The 19,195-nt window shown below is 56.1% G+C and overlaps 8 protein-coding genes across 8 annotated transcripts; 3 read left to right on the top strand and 5 right to left on the bottom strand.

Annotated features, from left to right (window-relative positions):
- Window positions 1–13: 13 nt before the first annotated feature.
- Window positions 14–4,997, bottom strand: PHSY_000936 (hypothetical protein; the record flags this gene model as incomplete). The annotated part of the gene is made up of 2 exons (XM_012331568.1): window positions 14–3,843; window positions 4,976–4,997. The coding sequence occupies 2 exons, from the start codon at window positions 4,995–4,997 to the stop codon at window positions 14–16; spliced, it is 3,852 nt and encodes a 1,283-aa protein (XP_012186958.1).
- A 67-nt stretch (window positions 4,998–5,064) lies between these two features.
- On the top strand, window positions 5,065–6,507 carry PHSY_000935 (hypothetical protein; the record flags this gene model as incomplete). The annotated part of the gene is made up of 1 exon (XM_012331567.1): window positions 5,065–6,507. The coding sequence occupies one exon, from the start codon at window positions 5,065–5,067 to the stop codon at window positions 6,505–6,507; it is 1,443 nt and encodes a 480-aa protein (XP_012186957.1).
- Window positions 6,508–6,694: 187 nt separating this feature from the next.
- Window positions 6,695–9,370, bottom strand: PHSY_000934 (hypothetical protein; the record flags this gene model as incomplete). The annotated part of the gene is made up of 1 exon (XM_012331566.1): window positions 6,695–9,370. The coding sequence occupies one exon, from the start codon at window positions 9,368–9,370 to the stop codon at window positions 6,695–6,697; it is 2,676 nt and encodes an 891-aa protein (XP_012186956.1).
- A 958-nt stretch (window positions 9,371–10,328) lies between these two features.
- PHSY_000933 (hypothetical protein) lies at window positions 10,329–10,733 on the bottom strand (the record flags this gene model as incomplete). The annotated part of the gene is made up of 1 exon (XM_012331565.1): window positions 10,329–10,733. The coding sequence occupies one exon, from the start codon at window positions 10,731–10,733 to the stop codon at window positions 10,329–10,331; it is 405 nt and encodes a 134-aa protein (XP_012186955.1).
- A 167-nt stretch (window positions 10,734–10,900) lies between these two features.
- PHSY_000932 (hypothetical protein) lies at window positions 10,901–13,662 on the top strand (the record flags this gene model as incomplete). Its single annotated transcript, XM_012331564.1, has 2 exons — window positions 10,901–10,942; window positions 12,217–13,662. 2 exons carry the CDS (start codon window positions 10,901–10,903, stop codon window positions 13,660–13,662), a joined length of 1,488 nt encoding a protein of 495 aa, XP_012186954.1.
- A 339-nt stretch (window positions 13,663–14,001) lies between these two features.
- On the top strand, window positions 14,002–14,790 carry PHSY_000931 (hypothetical protein; the record flags this gene model as incomplete). Its single annotated transcript, XM_012331563.1, has 1 exon — window positions 14,002–14,790. The coding sequence occupies one exon, from the start codon at window positions 14,002–14,004 to the stop codon at window positions 14,788–14,790; it is 789 nt and encodes a 262-aa protein (XP_012186953.1).
- A 352-nt stretch (window positions 14,791–15,142) lies between these two features.
- PHSY_000930 (hypothetical protein) lies at window positions 15,143–17,647 on the bottom strand (the record flags this gene model as incomplete). The annotated part of the gene is made up of 3 exons (XM_012331562.1): window positions 15,143–15,550; window positions 15,739–16,930; window positions 17,595–17,647. The coding sequence occupies 3 exons, from the start codon at window positions 17,645–17,647 to the stop codon at window positions 15,143–15,145; spliced, it is 1,653 nt and encodes a 550-aa protein (XP_012186952.1).
- Window positions 17,648–18,769: 1,122 nt separating this feature from the next.
- On the bottom strand, window positions 18,770–19,138 carry PHSY_000929 (hypothetical protein; the record flags this gene model as incomplete). The annotated part of the gene is made up of 1 exon (XM_012331561.1): window positions 18,770–19,138. The coding sequence occupies one exon, from the start codon at window positions 19,136–19,138 to the stop codon at window positions 18,770–18,772; it is 369 nt and encodes a 122-aa protein (XP_012186951.1).
- Window positions 19,139–19,195: the final 57 nt, after the last annotated feature.

Raw genomic sequence — 19,195 nt, 5'->3', positions numbered from 1 at the left:
TACAATCAAAAAACTAGAATCCCATGTGCGAGTCAAGAAATCGTGTGTCGAACTCCGTGCCTGCCCCACGACCAGCTTGCTGAATATTGCCACCACCTTGGTGCAAGCCTTCTCGTCGCTGTTGCTGCTGCTGCTGGCCCTGCTGATCTCCAAACATGTGCATCGGACCACTGTATTGAAACGGCTCGCTCATACGGTAACCGAATCCAAGCGCCTCCCAGTCAGTCTCGAAAGCTTCGGTCTCAGCCAACGCACCTGCTAGACCTATGTGCTCGCTGCTAGCGTATGAGTTGGACGGCAAAGCCCACTTCCCCTTGGACTCGGCCCCAGACGAGACACTCTGGTGAACAGGGTCGTAAAGGCTCGCCGCTGCCTCGCCTTGCATCCATTGCGAAGCAGACTCATCGGGAGCACTGCCGTCATGTCCATACTGCGGTGTTTGAAAGGCGCCGTGACCATGAGAGGTCGCGTTATTGTCAGGCCATCCGCGTTGGTCGCTTGAGGGTCCTGTAGATAGACCTGCCTCGCGAAAGAGGGCATCGAGCTCCATCGCCGAAGTGGCCATCAACGAAGAAATGTCAAAGTTCGAAGGACTGTCTGGGAACAGCCTTGTCGGGCTGGTCTCCGAGCTGAATGCATACCAGGAGGTGCCGTTGCTCGCTGGATCGAGAGCAGCCGAACCTACGTCGAGTCCTCGACTAGGAGTTGTAGCATCGCTGGCGTACGCTTCTGCCGGTGTCGAGGTAACCCTCGCGCGGTGATCGATGCTGCGACCGTTCGAGTCCATCAGACTGTGCTGATTCGGCGTCTCATTCTCAGTAGGCCAAAGCACGCTCGAGCCAGGCGATGATCGCGGCTGAAGACCCTGTTTCCATCGTGCAGCTTGCACCATGGACTCGGATTGAGGGGATGTCGATGGAGGGTCGTGGGATCGATTGCTTGCCGGTTGTTGCCGGTCCCGCTCTTGAGAGTACAGAGACCGAGTTGACGCTGGGATTGCTACCGTCGCCCCTGTCCGATTGGAGGACAGAAGAGAGCCGGCTCGTTCGTTTTGTGCATCCGCCTCCCTCGAGTCAAGGGGCGCCTTGTTGGCCGGGCTCCTGCTGGATTGCTCTTTAACCATTTGACCGTCGATGCCAAGTCGATCGGATGACGCTTTTGATCGCCCACGGTTACCTGACAAAGCTGAAGACATCCTGTCGATCTTCTCGACTACCACAGACGTGGCGTAGAACATAGTGCGGAGGCACTTGCGGCACTTCTCTGCAGTAGCCCACTGAAGTGAGGACAGCACCTTGTCGCATGCGGCGGCAAAGTGGTGGATCTCATCCACTTTACTACGGAAACCGAGCGTGACGCTGGAACGGAATGAGGCGGGGTCCGTGGCGCTGATCTGCCACACCGCGTAGAGATAGCTAGTGCACGCGATAAAGACATTGTGGCCTGTCATCCAGGTGTAATTCATCTGACCCTCCTTCGACAGTGTCGCGTACATGTTGATGATGCTGCGACTGCATTCTTCAACGCTGGCCAAGTCCTTGCGAGAAGCGTTGGGGAAACGAGGGCTGAGCCCAAACACCATGAGCAGAGTTTGCTGGTAGTTGAGCTCGAGGAAGATGGGGTTGTACCCGCAGCCGCTGGCCTCAAGGTCACCCTTTGAGGAGGGTGCATAGCGTCGCCAAGCGTGCAGCCTGCGCAAGATGTCGGTCTTCCAGTGAGCGTACGAGTCGAATCGACGAGGCAACTCTGCGTTCTGATAGAGTATGGACTGAATCTCGGATTGAAGGATACGCATGCGGAAGAAAGACAGTGACACCCAACGACTCGCGTCCTTGGGTTTCGGCAGCGTGATCGTAAAACCGTGTCCGAGATTGCCTTGCTCTTCGTGTACGCTCGACTGAAGAGCAGCCAAGGTCGAAGCGGCTTCTCTGCGTGCCAACTCTGTCGATGAGTCGCCATCCTCGTCCACACTGCGACCCCCGCTTTCTCTCATCGGAAGAGAGACCATTTCGGTCTCGTTTTCGACCCAAGGCAAATTTACCTTGATGTCCGAGTCGGCAATCCCAAAAGGTCGACCAAGGTGAACGCAGACCTGACGATCCAGAGCGTAGGAGCACCAAAACAGTCGACGCTTCCTTTCGATGAGGGTCTCACTTGCATCCTGCGCTTGATTCGAAGCTTCAAGAACGCCCGTTGTCTCGGAATAAAGGCCGATACCGGTGGTGAGGCGTAGAGCCACACCAAGGCAGTACCAGACACCTGGCTTCATGGGCCGCATGATCGAATAGAGAGCCGTCAAAAGCAGACATTGAAGCTGTTCGAGCGCATCGCGTCCCATGATCGCACCGACGTTGCCTTCCTGGCCTGTACCAGTCAAGCGCCGAGGATCAAGATAGTGCATAGCCGCCTCGTGGTGATTCTCGGCGCTCCAATTCGAGCGCGTCCAGCCCATGGCAGCTGCGATGGCAAAGACGAGGTGAAAAAGATGGCCGTCTGCAGGCTGCATATCCATCGAGATTCTGTCGTCATCGTTGTCACGCAGATTCTGTCGATCTGCGGCCGAGAGTTTGGCTTTTGCCCTTTCTAGACCGAAGCTGCACGCTCTCTCGAAGCGCACCATGAAAGAGGCGCGGTCAAGAATCGGCAGCTGCGGATTGACGCGCTCGAAATATGCATCGATCAGCTTCCTTGCGATTGACAGAGGCGGGAAGGGGGCAGGGAGCGGAGACGGTTTGAGGGCTTGCTCGGGAGCTGGAACGGTAATGTCAGCTGTTTCCGTGGCGGTAGCATACTGCATGGGGTCGCCATCGTCGAAAGGTGAATTTTTCTTTCCGTCCGATGGCGTGGCGGTGCCACTATGAGGTGAAGGCGACATGACCTCCATTCTTGCGGCCGCGTTGTTGCGATCATCTCGCGCTTCACCTCCTCGCAGCGCTGCGTCTCGGGACGAAACGGATCTTGCTCGTTTGTTTAGATCTTCGCCGAGGCTCTGAGCGCCAAATTTTCTCGTACGTGAGGCAGAGCCAGGATCGCGGATGCGGAGCCCAGCTTGCGCGGAATGTTGAATGGCTTGGCACAAGAGACGCGCCGGGGAGAGGCCGCTGGCATGGGAGTGAAGACGGCCGAGCGAAGGCCGTGCATTCATTTTCAGGTTCTCGTTCGCTGTGGACGCCGCTACCTCGACTCCGGCAGGTCCAAGAATGAGGCCTGGCAGCAATTGACCGGATGTCGATTCCTCCTGCTCGCCGCGAGGAGAGGCAGCTGCACGCTTTGCGGGCCGACTGTCGGGCGAGGCGGCTGATTCGGATCTGTCGAGAGGAAATTCTGCCTTGACGTGCTGCAGGGGTCGCTTGAGCGACGATGAAGCAGTTTCGGCGAGACGCGCAGGAGGCTGTTCGGCCAGGAGGCGCTCCAGCTCCACGTTCTGTGCTCGAAGTTCGGCGATCTGATGCTCAAGGTCGACAATGTAGCTGCGACTGACCTCGCGACCGGTGGCCGAGTCGATGCCGACACATGGCTCGCCAGCTTTGACGCAGGATCCGCACGCCGGGAAAGCCTGGTCGCATTTGATCTTCTTGGAGCGACACCTCTTGCATACAAGCACAGCCCTTGCGAGCGGCTTGGCGCCGTGCACATCGGCTGCGTCTGATGAGGACGGCGATCCTCGGGTTTTGTCTGACTTGCGCTTAGCGGGTTTGGTCGCAGGAAGGTTCGAGGGACCAGCGATGTCGCTGGCTGCCATGCTTGACTCGCTGTTGCGGCCTGGATCTGTAGTGGACATGATTGCAATAGCCATGAATGTGGAAGCGGTGATGGGAGACAGACGACAATATCGACCAACAGCTGGAGGTAGATACCAGACAGGATACCGTTCGTGGACTTCTCTGACCGTGCTTCGCGGATGCTTTAGCGTTTATAGGCCTGATCGCATGGTCGAGGATATCGCGAGAGGACGACTACTTATGAAGAGACCGAGCTGATGAAAGGAGTCGACGGAGCTGAGAAAGAGGACGCAGCTGCACTTGTCGGAAATGCGAGACTGCAGAGTGCCAAGAATGAGGTATCGGATGAGACCGAGGTGATGTGGACCGAATCGAGGCGGATGAAGCGGACTACGCCATATAGCCTTTCAAATTGAGCTCGATACCCACGCTAGTTCGAGATGGACGTAAGAGGCGAAACCTTGACCTAGCGTAGGCTCTGCGAGATTACGTTGTTACCGCCAGCTTGTTGACGAGAACCGGATGTTCCGACTGCACACTCGGATTGCGCTCACGAGCTTGAGGGGCAGTATCGCTGACGCTGAGCAGGACTCGTCAGCATGCCATGTTGTGGGCTTGGGGCCGGATCAGGTGCGACGATTGCTTGCTCGAAGTAGTCGACATCCGAAGATCAAGATGAAAGCCAAGAGATAAGTTGAGCTCAGTCCGAGAGCCGAATGAAACAAAGCCAGACCCTGGATTCTCGACTTGAGATGCCTAATCACGATCTGCGCTTGGAAATCGCGGTATCTAGCCAACTCGCAAATCTAACAAATCTTTTTGAACACCGAAGGTGCGTACGGAACTCAGCCTTCAGCACGAGCCAGGTGCGGGTTGTAGCCCAACTCATTCCCCTCTTCGGCAAGCACAGCCGACGCAAAGGACACCACCACCAACACCTACCACGCCACACTCAAATCAGATCATCACTTGCGTCTTCCGTGCTCTGGTTCCTGGCCCAGACTCTTCATCACTGCAACGTTCCTACGGTCCTTGAAACTCTTCCTTCAAAGCTTGAGTCAGTACCGTCCCTCCTCGCATCGACTCCGAAACATCCGACATTCGGGCTGGCCGATCCGTAATCATGTCGGAGCCTGTACAGAAAGGAGAGATCGATCTCAAATCGCTCGATCAGGCGCTCAACGATGGCGAGACTGCTTCGGAGGTGACGGCGGAAACCCTCGAGAGAAATTCTCATACTTTGGCCCAATCACCTGCCGATGCTCGGTCACCCATCGGCAACACCTCCGCTGCCCAGGGAGCCTTTTCGCCAGCGACGCTGTCGCCGTCTTCTCCGCGAGCCATGTCGCCTGTAGCGACGCCAGCCGTTGCTCGAACAACTTCGGACGTTCCTCCCGCGGTAACCGAGCTCAAGCTCATGTTCCCGGATTTGGACAACGAGACGATCGCTGCTGTCCTGTCGTCGCGAGGCGGGAATCAAGACGCAGCTGTCAACGCACTTTTGCAGATGTCGGATCCAAACTTTAAGCCTTCGGTCACGGACTCAAGAACGGAATCGGATGCTCTTTTGGCGCAGACGATTGCAATGGAGGAAGAGCAAAGGCAGCACGAACACTGGGCTCGGCGTCAACAGCAACAGGCGCAACAACAGCAGCAGTACAGTACGGGTCGAGGTGGGGGTGGAGCAGGAACCTTCTTCAGCGGTCTGCTCAGTTCTGATGCACGGGACCCGCCGTCCGCTCCGTCTGGGCCCTCTTACGACCCGAACGCTCTCACGTATCAGCCAAGAGTCAGGCGGGGTGGGCCCGCGACTTCCGGAACACCCGCTTCTGGAGCTAGGTCATCCTACGCTCCGCCGAATCATCCGCCGCCGGGCGTGTCGCCGACGTACGAGCACGGTGACAGCGTCTTTCCGGGTATGCCTGGAGCCAAGGAAGCCAAGCAGTGGCAGGAAGAGATCAACCGCATGGCAGAGACTGGACTGGCGAGAGCGGCGTCGACCTTTTCAACATTCCGACAGAAAGCAAGCGCCGCCTTCAACAACCCTCAGGACGGCGCAGGTCAGCCTGGTACCGCGAGTTCCGGGCCTGGCGCTGGCGCTGGTTTCAGCCAAGCTTTCAACAACTTCAGGAACAACACCGGCAGAGGCTCCGCAGCATCTGAGCAGACACAGCAGGCCACGGCTTCCACCACGTCGCCGCGACAGTTCGCCTCACCACGCTCACCGCACGCGAGCGAGTACGACCAGGATCCTTCGCCCGTGTCGGAGAATGAGCTGGCCAAGATCATTTCTCGCGGCGGAGGTGCAGGCGGCGGTTCTTCGAATCCGTTAGCAGCTGGCAAGGCACGTGCTTTGGCAGACCGCTACGGGCTGGGTATCAAGAACTCGGGCCGAAGCGGCGCGGGAGCATCTCCGAGCAGAGGAGGTTCGACGGATGCATCCGAGTTCGCAGGATGGGATCAAGCTGGCCGGACCCCAATCTCGATCACCGACAACACGGGCGGCAGCAAGGTAGGCGGAGCGGATAAACAGAAAGACTCGATCGCGCTCATGGACTCTGCCAGCGGTCGAGGTATCACGAGCCCGCGTCTGGACCGCAGCCCGACGAAGGAGACTCCTCCCACCGGCGCTGCGAGCAAGACCCTTGCTGCTGGTGTTGCAGGTGGCGCAGCTGTGGGTGCGGGCACGGCAGCGATCGCGTTGGGCTCGCACGACGCCAATGATCCAAATGACGATTCGGATGACCTGGAATACGTCAGCAATCCGTTCGAAGATGAAGACTAGTTCACCCCTTCCGCTGCCAACGACCGCACTCACTTTGCGCAGACAGTCAAGCAGTTGCTGTAGCAAGCGCACGACAGAACGGTGACACTGTAATGCGATAGAGAGCGAGCGGTGACATACAGCATGGGGTATCAAAAGAGCTTAAGAAAGAATGTGTGCCTGATCTAACTTAGTGGGATGAGGCTTGTCAGAGAAGACGACCGAGAGGATCGCTTCTCCAGATCCGGATAGCATTCGAGTCGTCGGTCGAGACGATGATCCTCGACCTGACGTCTTTGACGTCGCGGTTGGATTCCAACGGATCATGAGCGAGTGCCAGCAGATGGCTCGTTGCAGCAGGGGCGAAAATGGCACACCTAACACTGCCACTCCCTGCCTGCCACGATCTCCACGTGGAATTGTCACCTGCATCCGACGTCCCACCCGCTGCGCCGTTCGATTTCAACGACTTGTTTCGCTTGATCCCCGCAAACAGCCCTGTGAACAGCGATGCGTTGCTGGCCAAGCTCCAGATGTGAATCGATGCGTCCTCGCTACCGGAAACGATGAACTGTGAATCGGACGACGAAGTAGCACGGATCTGACTCGTACGGTTGATGTAGCTGGACGATTTGAATCGAGAGACGAGACGTCGTGATGCGATCGAAAAGATCCGCACGCGAGAGTCGTTCGAAGTGACCGTCATGTACTCAGGTGCACCCGCGGCACAGGCGGCGGAGGAGTCGAGCTTGATCGGTTGAATGCTAGTGATCTTGCTCGCTTGGGTCGTTTTGCTCGCAGCGGCAGATTTGACGACTACAGAATTGACGTAGGTCAGCGAATCCGTACAGTTGAAAGTCAAGATGGATCCAGGGTGCGTGCCAACGCAGACCGCGGACCCGCTCGAGGAGAAGGCGACAGCAGTGATGACACCAGGTACATCATGGATCGACTGAACACGACGAGCCGTGATGTTCCACAGCCTCAATTTGCCATCCAGCCCACCAGTGACAAAGAAGCGATCGTCCGTTGGATGGAAGTCGACCGACGAGACGATGGCTGAGGTGGAGAAGGTGCAGAGGCACTCGCTTCGGTTGGGATGCCAGAGCTTGGCTGTCTTGTCGGTGCTGCAGCTCAGTAAGAAGTTGTTCTTGCTCCAAGATAGATCCAGGATGTCGCCAGTGTGTCCTTGGAAGGTGTGGATCGGTGTCGCCTTGAAGACCGGTGCCAGCTCTGGAGCTGCAGCGCGAACGTCCGCCTTTGTGTTACTCCGATTGACGGCACAGGCATTCGAGGGGCACACGGAAGATGCTCTTCTTTGACACCCCTGCTCTGCTTTCTGCATCTGAGCAAGCTCGATCTCATCAGCTCGATCCGCTGGCGACGAGATGACTTCATAGACGCGAACGACGCCATCAGAGCCAGCTGCTGCGAGGTATCGACCATCGAGCGAAAACTGCAACGCATACGTCTTGCGCTTTGGCGAGATGGACTTGCTCCGCTTCGGTCTTTTCACCTCGGATGGCTCGACTTCGCTACCTAGGCGGGGCGACCGTGGGGGAATCGACTCACCAGCATGTGAGGAGATGGCGTTGACAGATGAAGCGGTGGTCAGGTGACTACTGGTGCTTGGCTGACGGTCAAACCTTGATGGTCGGGCTGGGAAAAACCCTTCGTCATCGTCTCCTTCCTCAACGGAGCTGCGAGCAGCGTAGATCTGATGACTAGCGGCGTGACGATCGGGAACAGCATGCGGAGATGAAGAGCGAGGAGGTGCCCAACTGGCACGCTTCCGCCTACCCTCAGCACCCGACACGGCCGATAGTTCATCTTGACCGAGTGCAGGACCTCTGGCTACTGATGCAGTTCTACCCAGAGAACCAGCAGGAGGGCTTGACTTGGACGATCGCAGCTCCTGTGAGAGAAAGATGTTATCGAAGTCGGACTCTTGACTGAACTTGGACTTGGATCGCAGTTTCAACTTGATTGCCTTTGGCTCTGGAATTGTACTATGTTCCGAGGATCCGGAGGGCTCGGCATCACCCGCAGCGGACGATTTCAGACTTTCATGGCTTCGAACGTTTCTGATGTCAGGGCGAGAAGTGCTGCTGCCTGATGCAGACGAGACGCTGCTGAAGGTGGTGGAGCGAGCGGGCGGGGCAGGACTGTGCAAGAGCTCGGACCATGCTGCAAATTGGGAGGGTGGAGCGCCGCTGGCCAAATCTCGAGGAGTTGCAGCCTCTGTTGTCTGTGGACGACCATGTCTCGGGTCTTGACGCGGTGTGGAAGATGCTGAGGAAGCAAAGAGACCGCCGCTGAGACGCCATACAGAGCCGAGCCTCGGAGAAGACATGGATGGGCTCAAAGGTGCGTTCACAGTGAGGGTCGGCATTGGAGCATCAAGCTCTGACGAGGACGGCCTAGTTGGCGAACTTGGTGCGGTAGTGATGTGGCGACTGCGAGCATGCGTTGGAGGCTCTGCGGAATGGGCTCTTTGTTGACTGATGGGGAGCTTGTTGAGATCTGAGGAGACGTTGGAAGGTGGCGAGAGGCTGTTGATGCTGTCGCTGAGCAGAGTATCGGGAGTAGTGCGTCCCCAAAGCGAGAACCGCGGTAGCCTGAATCCGCGAGCGCTTTTGAACGTCGGCGGGGGCGAGGGTCGACGGTCGACGTACACGTCAGAGGAAGCGTGCGACGAGTTGGAGGATGATGACGAAGAGGGCGACAGCTTAGATCTGGGCCAAGAAGACGCGGACGGACAGAGGATCTGGGCTACTTCCGGGGTAGCGGTATGGTGAGAAGGCGCAGGATTATATTGTGCTAGATTGAGCGGTGAATAGGTGGGATCAGCTTCCCAAGCCGCCGGGCGCTGTTGAGTCGTCATGGTCGCAGATGGAAGCAGATTCTCGGCAGAGGCGATAGCCTTGCCATCGCTGAGCAGCTGACGAGTCGAGCAGCCGAGATGCGTGGCGTGTCTGGATGAGAAGCACGGAGCGCTTTGTCAGGCGTAATGAGGTTGAGGCGAAACGCAGCGAAACGAAAAGCTGGCGCAGGCACCGCGGGCCGAAGGGAAGTCAAGCGGGCCGACGGTGTTGTCGTAGGGGCAAGCAGGGTTCAAGGAGAAGGACGTCGAGAAGGACAGATTTAGATGACGGACCGAGAGGTGAGTGGGCGGTTGAGCTCCAAGCGATGGTGGCCTGTGAACATGCAAAACTTGCTTGGCGGGAACCACGGTACGGAGGACCTTGCACCCTCTGAGTCCACGGACATCAAGTCCGGGCCGACAGAAGCATGATGATCAACGCATTTCGAAAAACTCAATCTCTGAACAGCATTGTGCATTCTCGGAACTAAGTCAGCGAAAGCGAGGCGACGCCCTCTCGACCTTTTCTGTCAGGCAGGATTGCACCTCAGAAGTTGCACTTGGGAAATGGACTCGCAGAGAAGGGTCGGAGGAAATGGGCTGATGCAGCAGCCCTCTGTTCGAGGACCGGGTGCGACTTCCGAGGCAAGCGGAAGCGAGACTAGCACATTTCTGGCTCCATCGTCTGTTTGCTAGCGAGAGTGTGCACTAAGCGGCAGCCGAAAAAAATTGGTGGACCAAGTGGCCTGACGATCCGTGCAGCTGGCCGGGACACTTGCCACGCTCGCTCGACCGCGTCCCACTGACAGCTGCCGTGTGACAGGGTCGAGCAAAAGCTGGCGCAAATATAGGCGCCTCTCGGATAGTGCGATACGCCTCAGGAACACGCTTCCTGTTTCTCTCCCTCCGCTAAATCCCTGTTTTCACGCATCCGCTGAGTCTTGCGTCGGTGCTCAAAAATGCCATAGAAAAGCTCACATTAGCGACAGCAGTCTTTATCCAACACAGCGAGCACTTCATCACGCATCGCTGCGATGATTAGTTCCAAGTTCGTTCGTGTGATGGTAGTCTTGATCCCACAGTTGCTGACACAATGCCTAGCTTTGGTGAGCAACGGTGCAAGAAACGGTCCCGCGGAAGAGGCGTCGCGTCGGACGTCAAATGTTTGACAAGCAGATGAAATGGCCCGGAAATTGAGTTCCGTGGAGATGCCAAAACTTTTTTTGTTCCGCTTTGCTGTCCTTTGTTGCGTTACAACCGAGTGACCTTCATTCCGCTGTATCTCCGCAGCCCGTCCAGCCACCAGCGGGACTGCACTGCCATGCCATGCAACCTGACCTACAGTCATTTCAACAAACAAGTCTTTGCCGCGGATCGCAAGCATCTCCGGTCTCCTGATCAGCATGAAACCGCGTTCACACGTGTGCCATGAGGCCAAGCGTCGATTGAAAACGAGGATGACGTTCGCTTTGCGAAAGCTCAATCCCAGACCTGAGGACGCTTAGTATTGCAGCAATGTACGGGCGTTCTTGTTGAAGCGCGGACCGCTCCATGCGCTCGAGACTCTTGCGCAGACCCTATTCCGAGTCTCGCGTAAGAGGCTAAGCAATTCCGCCCACGTCGTTCTGTACCTCTCTCAACACAGGTTTTCAGGCGAGATTCTGGACGGGTCGGCAGCTCCACACGAGCGCCAATCTGGCGCAACTTTCCACGTCCTCCTCCCGCCTTGACCTGTTCCCAAGCGAGCCTTGTCCTTCTCGTTTCATAGCGCCCTGAAAAGCGTTGGCTGCTCACATGATGAAGCTTCGATCGTGCTCAGTGCGCGGGGATCGCTGCCCCGCGACGTGGTCGCTGATCTGATTCCGCCCAAGATGAGATACTTGCACGTGAACTCCCGATTTCCTCTCTCTCCTATATGTACTCAGTACAATACGGCCCGCTGCTAGGCGAGTCCATCGGCTCATTGAGATGCACGTGCTTCGGCGTTCGCAACCCAGTGAGCCAATGAAGATGCAGGACCCTGAAAAAGTGTCAGCACAGATGATGAAAATCAACGCGACCGCATAACTTTACGCCCAAGTCACAATTCAGTTTGGTAGGAGCAGACGGTGACAGATCTCTCACAAAGCGCTTAGCCAACTGTGATAGGCTGCGGCTGAAGTTTTGCCTCGCGCGTTTGTTCGATCCTGGTTCGAGACATTGTCCTGTCTGCATGGCCTCTGCTTTCCGCATCATCCACTAAAAGCTCGCGAGAGAGCGCAAGCTTGAAAAATGGGCACTGAGCTGGTCCTTGGGTAGGGGTTGGACAACGCCAAGATGATTTCAGGCACCGCTGCGTCCCGAGGATCGTAATTGAGAGCGGGTCAATTGATTGAAACAGCCTAACATCTCAAAGTTCGGCAATGAAATCATTTATCTGTCATCGGCGATCAATGGCATCTTCCCGATCGATTTACATGACCATGCTCACACCAGCTGTGGGTCCGAGGTGAAAGTCCCTTTGTTGCGATAAGTTGTCGTGCAGATCGACACAACATGATTTTGTGGGCGTCGGCAATGCAAACTTTCGCACAAAGCATTGATGAACCCGATCCACACTCCAGAGTCGGCGACTCGTTGTCAAGGCATCGAATTCGGCCCTTTCTCTCCAGTCGCCACGGATAACGCCGAAAAACAAAGGAGAAGAGCACCTCCACAAAGTCCCTTTGTCCAATCTCGACCAAGCGCACACAGCACCTTCGAGGGCCCTTTGAGCATGATGAGAAAGCAAGCAGGTTCGATCGACAAAGCAAGATTAAGTCGCCGACCGGAATGCTGGCCACGTTCCCTGCTTCCATCATCCTCAACGGACTCGATCCACCAAACAGTCGGACAAAGGCGACATCCCAATCATGTCGAGTTCAAGCGCTAGCAAAATCGCCTTTCTAGGCCTCAACGCCATCCGACTGGTCTCTTTCGTCGTCATCCTCCTCGTCTTTGCTACCCTGATCATGGGTTTAGTGGAGGACGTTCGCGACTATTACAACGGTGCCATCATGGACGAAGCGGAATCGGAAGACTGCGCATATGTCCCCGGCACATCCATCCCCATGCAGACATGGGGCATCTTTTGGGTAGAGTTGCATCGTGTGCTACTCTTGCTCGGCGTTGTAGCGCTCTTCTCTGCAGAGATTAGCTGGTTTGGCATCGCCAAGCTCGAACATGCTGCTCAGGTTTGGTTCCCCGTTCTAAGCCGAACACGAGGTCTCGCGGTTCTTGGGGCAGTGCATGTCGTCATCGCAACCTCGATGCTCAGCCATTATCTTGATGAGTTCCCGCTTGTGGTCAGCTGGATGTTGTTCGTCATCGGCATGCTGTACATCTGCCTAGGACTTGCTTTCCATCGCTATTCGTTGAAGGATGGCCGTAGCTTTTTCGCGTCGAAACGACAGCAATTCGTCCGGGGCCAAGGTCGCGTGTATCGTTCGTTGATGCGTGAAAAGGACTACGGTGCCACCACTAGCACGCAAAAGCCCACCACGACGCTGCGCAAGCTCTTTAAGCGCAAAGGCGGGCAGGCTGTGTCGGTCCACGAAACGTTTCCTTCCCTCGAGACTTCGTCTCACAAGCAGGTGCTTGCAGATCGAGCGAGGCGTACCGAGCATCGCAGAAAGACCTCTAGCGTCGCCGTCGACATGTCCAACGTCGATGCGGACAGAACCTCCATCACACGCGATTTTGTCTGGAACGCGCGCGCCGGCGTAGTCCATGAACGAGATCCCAATTCCAGCCTGTCTGGACATCATCACGACGACTCCCGGGAGATGCGAAACGTCACCAACCAACGACGCGATAGCGACGTGAGCCATCAATCTTGCAGTGGAGTCAGTATTGCCAGCAGCACTCAGATTCGAATCGGTGGCTATACTTCGACAGAGGCAGCTCGTGCCCGAGAACGGGCGAGGAGGCGACGCGCCGCAGGCAGCAACAACGAAACACACCATCCACCTCCATCGAAGAGCACGGGTCAGAGCAGCAAGATTTCCAAGATCAAGAGTGCCAAGCGACGCAGCATGGCTCTCGTCCATACAGCTCGAAACCGCCTGAGTGCCGGCACGGCTTCGGCACTAGCGGCGAGGAGGAGGAACGCAGCTGCTGCGAAAAGCAAAGGCATCTCGAACGCGGAAACCGACATCGTGATAGAATACATCGACGACGAAGACACAGCTCCGCCAGTGCCGCCTCTCCCGGCTTATCATCAAGCGACACGACCGACCGATGAGATGGCGGAACTGCCTGTTGCGGCCCGCTTTGCGCGTGATCATGTAGTATAGCCTCAGCCGCACAAGGTTGTGAAAGCAATGCATTGCGGGCAAAGTTCTTACGCTCCGCACAAAGCATTGGTTGTCTGAATCCATGATCGTCTCACTCAATCAAGTTCCTGCACAAAGCATCTGGCTGTCAGCAAGGGGAAGGTGATCTATACAGGGCTGCTGCGTTTGCTCGGCTCTCCTCTCTACATGCCGATCTCTTCGCTTCCATCTTCGCTCTCACTTTGAACTTCTGCAATCTCCGTTTCTCTGAGCAGCATCGATACCGATCCGATTATGACGCCCACTGCTTCCGCCGCCAACTACCTGGCAAATGTACCTCAGCTCCAGCAGGGTGCACCTATGTACCACGCCGAATTACGGTGGTTCCCGCCTCCTCGACAGATCTGGAATTTCCGCGAGTACCCTGACCCAATGCGACCAGACTCGGTTGGTCGTGGCACCCGCCGTTTCCGCTTCGAAGGAGACCACCGTCAGCTCACTCCTCAGTATCTCAACCTCATGCTCGTCGAGATGAGAGGACAACTTCTTGCCCAGTTTGCCGACCTGCCTGCTAGAGACGCAATCGCCACGGCTCCACTCGGGATCAACAGCTCTCTGTACGTCGATGTCTTGGCACGCAATGCGGAGGCCTACAGGATCATCAAGGATGCCAACCTCTCTGCCTTCGGACAGCACTTCCACCTGGCTTTCTCGGGCGCCCCTTTCCCTCCCAATCAGCTCATGTTCCGGGTGAACAATATCGACATCCGTAATCGCCTTGTGCCGGTGCTCAATGCCATAAGAAAGGAACTAGCTCGTAGCGTGCGCATTATCGCGTTCTGGGCCATGTATCACCGGGCTACCATGGTGAATGGTGTTGCGACCCACAACGATTTCACTGGTATCGTCTATGCCTTGGGAGAGGCTCACGGCAATGCTGTTAGAGTCGACACCGCTCGTTTGCCTGGTTTTCTCGAGTTCGATCAGCTCGACTTTCCCCGTCGACTTCCTGTCTTTTTTGAAGGTCGTCCAGACGATTGCCGAGTCTGCAAACCTCGAGCCCCCAAGCATCTTTCCACGGAATGCCAGGCCGGCTCTTGCCGTTGTGGAGGCAGACATCCGCCTCGTCAGTGCTTTTACAGACATTAGGCGGCTTTCTTCTTCGACAAATGTACTCCGTCGTCCTTTGTCTATCGCCCTACATCGCCTCCTGAAGACAGCGTCTCTCCGAAAAACAGCTATACAGGTCTCAGAAGCCAGATCCACGTGTCCCAGAAACGAAATCCTCATGTACCTAGCTGTCCATCGCTAGCGTGATACGATTCATGTGCTTCTTTGCCCCCCGCCTTTGCGCGTATCGGACGTGTCCGTGATCCTTGTTTCTACAATGACGTACAATTGCGAGCTCATGAATTGAACTAGTTACCGGGAAGTCCTACGATACAAGTTGATACAAAGGCCACATACTATTCGTAGAACCTTTGCGAGACCATATCACATTTCACTTGGAAAGAGCCGTCTGAGTCTGAGTCAAATCGATCGACTTGGTCTCAGAGTTGGTGTCAAACTCCTTCTGGTAGACGGGCAGCTCGGGTTGAGCCTCTGCGGTGGCAGCAGCGGCGTTCTCGAATCGTGCGCCCTTCTTTTCCGGACCAACGGAAGCGGTCAAGGCCAGTCCGATGGCGATGATGGCGGTTGCAATGCCCATTACGGGCCCATAAGCCTCCACTCGTCTTCCCTTGAAGGTGGTGAAGTTGTTCTCGGAGAGGTAGTTGATGAGCTGCGTCGACGGCGAAGAGATAGCGTTGCCAAGCTGGTAGGTTAGGCCCACGAAGATGGCTCGGAATGCGGGAGGTGAAATCTCGGAGAGGTAGATGGGTACGACACCCCAAGCACCTTGCACCATAGCCTGTCAAATCGTCGGACGATTGAGATGAGGAAAAGAAGGAAGATATGTAGGTCGAAGGAGCGAAAGCGAGGCCAAAACGTTGTGTGCGGGGAACAGGAGCGAATGCGGAATAACAAAAATGCCAAGACGTCAGAGATTTGCCACGTGTTTTTATGAGGAATCACCATCTCAGCTTTTCTAATACATACCTGAAGCATAAATCCACCGGCCTCAAGACCAGATTCGGTGGAGGGCAGGATCCAAGCAGGGATGAGACAGCAGCAGATCAGGCAGGCGATGATCATAGCCCTGCGCCTTCCGATCCACTGTGACATGTAACCCCAGATCGTTCCACCAACGCAGGCTCCTGTCTTCATCAGGATCGAGGCCCTCGATGCGGCGGTGTTGTTGAGCTTCTTTCCAGACAGCATGAAGGTGGTGTAAGAATCTTGGGAGCTGTGGCTGAACCAGTTGAACCAGCTCATCAGGATGATGGCGAACACGCAGGTCTTCCACTCCTTCTTGAGCATAGCACCGAACGACTTCCTGAAGTTCTTGGTTCCGGAGCCCTTGCTCGACTGGCGAGCCTCGATGAATTGCTTGGACTCGGGCCAGGCGAGACGCAGGAAGCCGACGAGGAAACTGAAGGCAGCTCCGACCCAGAACATGATGGGCCAGGTGCTGGTGGCTCCGCCGACACCGAGGTTGACGCAAGCGGCCAGGACATAGCCGAACGAGTATCCCTGCTGGAAGATACCACTCATGAGACCTCTAGCATCGGCGTGAATGTTTTCCAGGGCCATCGAACTGGCTGCTCCATAGACACCACCCATAAAAAGTCCGAACAGGGCTCGAACAGCGAGGAACTGGTTGAAGGTTGTGCAGTAGATCGAGGCGACTTGGAGAGCACCGAGGCACCACATGTTGATGACGAGGGGATATTTGCGGCCAAAGTAGTCGGAAAACATGCCAAAGATTGCAGCACCCACCGAGCGCAGCAGCAAAGTCAGTGTGATTGCTTCAGTGACCTTGGTCTTGGAGACACCAAAGTGCTTCGCGAGCTTGGTCGTCTGGATCGAGAGGGCGTGGAAGTCGAAGGCGTCGGCCGTCCAGGCGCTGAAGCCGATGAGATAGGCGCACCATCCGGTGAAGCCGAGCATGGTGATGAGTCGCAGAGGGTTGGGAGGGAGGCTAGGCTTCTCCCAAACGACCTGCTCCTCACCATTCTCGTCGACAATGGTGGAGCGGACCTTCCAGTGGAAGAGGTCCTTGAAGTTTTGTGCGCCCTGGGCGAGAACACCTTTCTTTGCGTCGGTCATGTCGATGTCAGGTGGGGTGAAGGGAGGATAGGTGAATGATGTTGGACCATAAGGGGCTTCCAAGGGGCTTCCAGATTCATTCCTTTATGTAGACAACAGGAAGCGTCTTGCACATGCGGGGGCCCTCAGAAGGGCGGGTCCAGGGAAGCAGGAGGTCAGTGGGGTAACAATGCGGAGAAAGGCGCACACGCATAGGGCGTGGCCACTGTCTATCTTGCAGTGACAAGGCTCCACTAGGCTGACATTCCTCGCGTAGTATGCAGCCCACTCTCGTGGCAGACTGTGGGGAAGACGTTCCTGATTGGCTTAGCACTAGCAACTGCATCAGCACCAAGCAATGATGCGGAGAAATCTTTGCTGCACAACAAATCTGTTGAGAATTCACCCTCAACCCGAGTTCGACCGATGAGTACTGCCAAGCGTCGTGTGTGCGTGCTGTGATCGCTGGGCACCTAAGGCGGAAGGTCTGTGACCGGGGACCATGAATCACAACCTATCCAGTTGCGGGGAAGTAATTTTTTGACCTTGACACGTCGTTGCAGTGCTTGCGAAGGAGGTGAGAGGTTCTCTGCACGCATGAGCTGCCAAGAACCACGGTTTCGGGATTCATAGCATAGGCGAGCGACGATACAGCTCCGGAAACAGTCGCAGCGGGGGTGTGGACGACGTGTGCAGGCTCCCCATCAAGGCAAGAGGCGCACTGCTCGATCCCGCGTGGAGCGGAGTGCAGAATGGTGGAAGTCTACGCGGATAGATCCGCAGGCTCGCATCGCCACTGTTGCCGCACCGAACGCTGCATTGGTTGTGGCGCCGAATGAAACGGAGGGGAAAATCAGTCCAACACGGCACAAATCCCGCTTCTTTCCTGCCTCGATGTGGTTGTCAAAGAAGGCAACTCGCATGGATTCCACGCGAGAATGCCAAGAAATGGCGGAGTGCATTCCCCCGCAGCAGGTATGCACGCGTGCGTTCCGAATCAAAGCGGTCGGTCAAAATTTGAGCGACGTATCACCGGGCAGTGTCTGAAAATCATGGCGAAAGAAAGACAGCCACTGTATTGGTCCCGAGGAACGGCCAAAAACCACGGAATCAGCCGCCGCTTGACTGAATTACATCCGCTTGGACAATAGCAGGCCGTCTGACTGCATCATTGTGGGAGATGCCAATCGGATTGTTCGAGCGCCTGGCAGCTCAGCCGCGGCATCGTGAGGGCACAGGAACGCCGTTCCCGCTCTTCGACTTTGCCTCAACGCATGTCGGCGTCTGTTGCCCAAAAAGGTTACTGACTCTCTCTCTCTGATAGTGGGCTGACACGTACACAAGCTGAGGGAGCTAGCTCTTCTTACTCTTCAGCATAGCAAGGATTCTGAATCGTGAGTGGAAGCGAGGAAAAAGTGGGATCCTGTGTCATGATGCGATCACGGTCTCGGCGACTCGGTGCTAACAAGTCGAGATCGGAACGAGCGACACTGCTTGTAGCATCGGAAGACTAACATCCGGACGATGCAGAGACCCCCTGGCCAATTGAATTGGCGCTCGGGAAAGGTCGAGACCAACGAGGAGCTACTGTATGTGGGAGGGCAATGGCAAAATGGCGGCAAAAGGGCGAGACATGGTGGGAGAGTGGGATGGCCATTTTGCATGAGCACAGCAGTGCGCATCGGTCAACTTGAAGAGGCTTCCATGCAGTCTCATCGCAGAAGTACGGTGATAAGTGAAGATGAATGCTCACGCTGGATCAAACAGACCAATCGAACTCTCCATTCGCAAAGCAGCAGTTCTTTCCCCGCACCAGCCTTGCATACCGATATTGATACTCCGCATCGACGAACAGAGTGCATCTCTCCGCAGGAAACTCAACAGGGATATCGGATTTTGCCGAAGATTCCCGACTTACCTTGGCCAGTCCATTCGTTCCGCCTTATAGCTGCTGCCTCAGCTGGTCATATGTCATGATGAAGAAGATGCGTTCGATGCGCCACATCCTGCCAACATTGCTGTAGCCGAGCTTCGGGTGTGTTCGACGTGGGGGTCGAAGTCTTGGCATTTGCCTCACCAGCAAGGGTAAAGTGGAGGGTAATGGCCGATCGTGGGGAATACTACCGCCATCGTTGCCATTTGATTGTCGTCGACCCTCTTCGGGAGAGTGGAGGATAGCGTACTCCACACCTCGCTGTGGCTGACGATCTGCAGGATTCTTCTTTACCAAGAAGAATAACTGTCCAACAAAGCAGCCTCTTCGGCACCAGACAGCCTGAAACCTGATTCGGTCATCTCCGAGTCCACACATTGAGCTGCTATTAGAATCGGCGTTGCGTTTTCATGGACCCAACTCAACACGTCTTGG

This window comes from Pseudozyma hubeiensis (assembly GCF_000403515.1).
Source record: "Pseudozyma hubeiensis SY62 DNA, scaffold: PHS12, whole genome shotgun sequence".
In the NCBI taxonomy this organism is placed as follows: Eukaryota; Fungi; Basidiomycota; class Ustilaginomycetes; order Ustilaginales; family Ustilaginaceae; genus Pseudozyma; species Pseudozyma hubeiensis.
The sequence above is the reverse complement of the archived record's forward strand: the minus strand, read 5'-3'. Positions and strand labels throughout refer to the sequence as shown.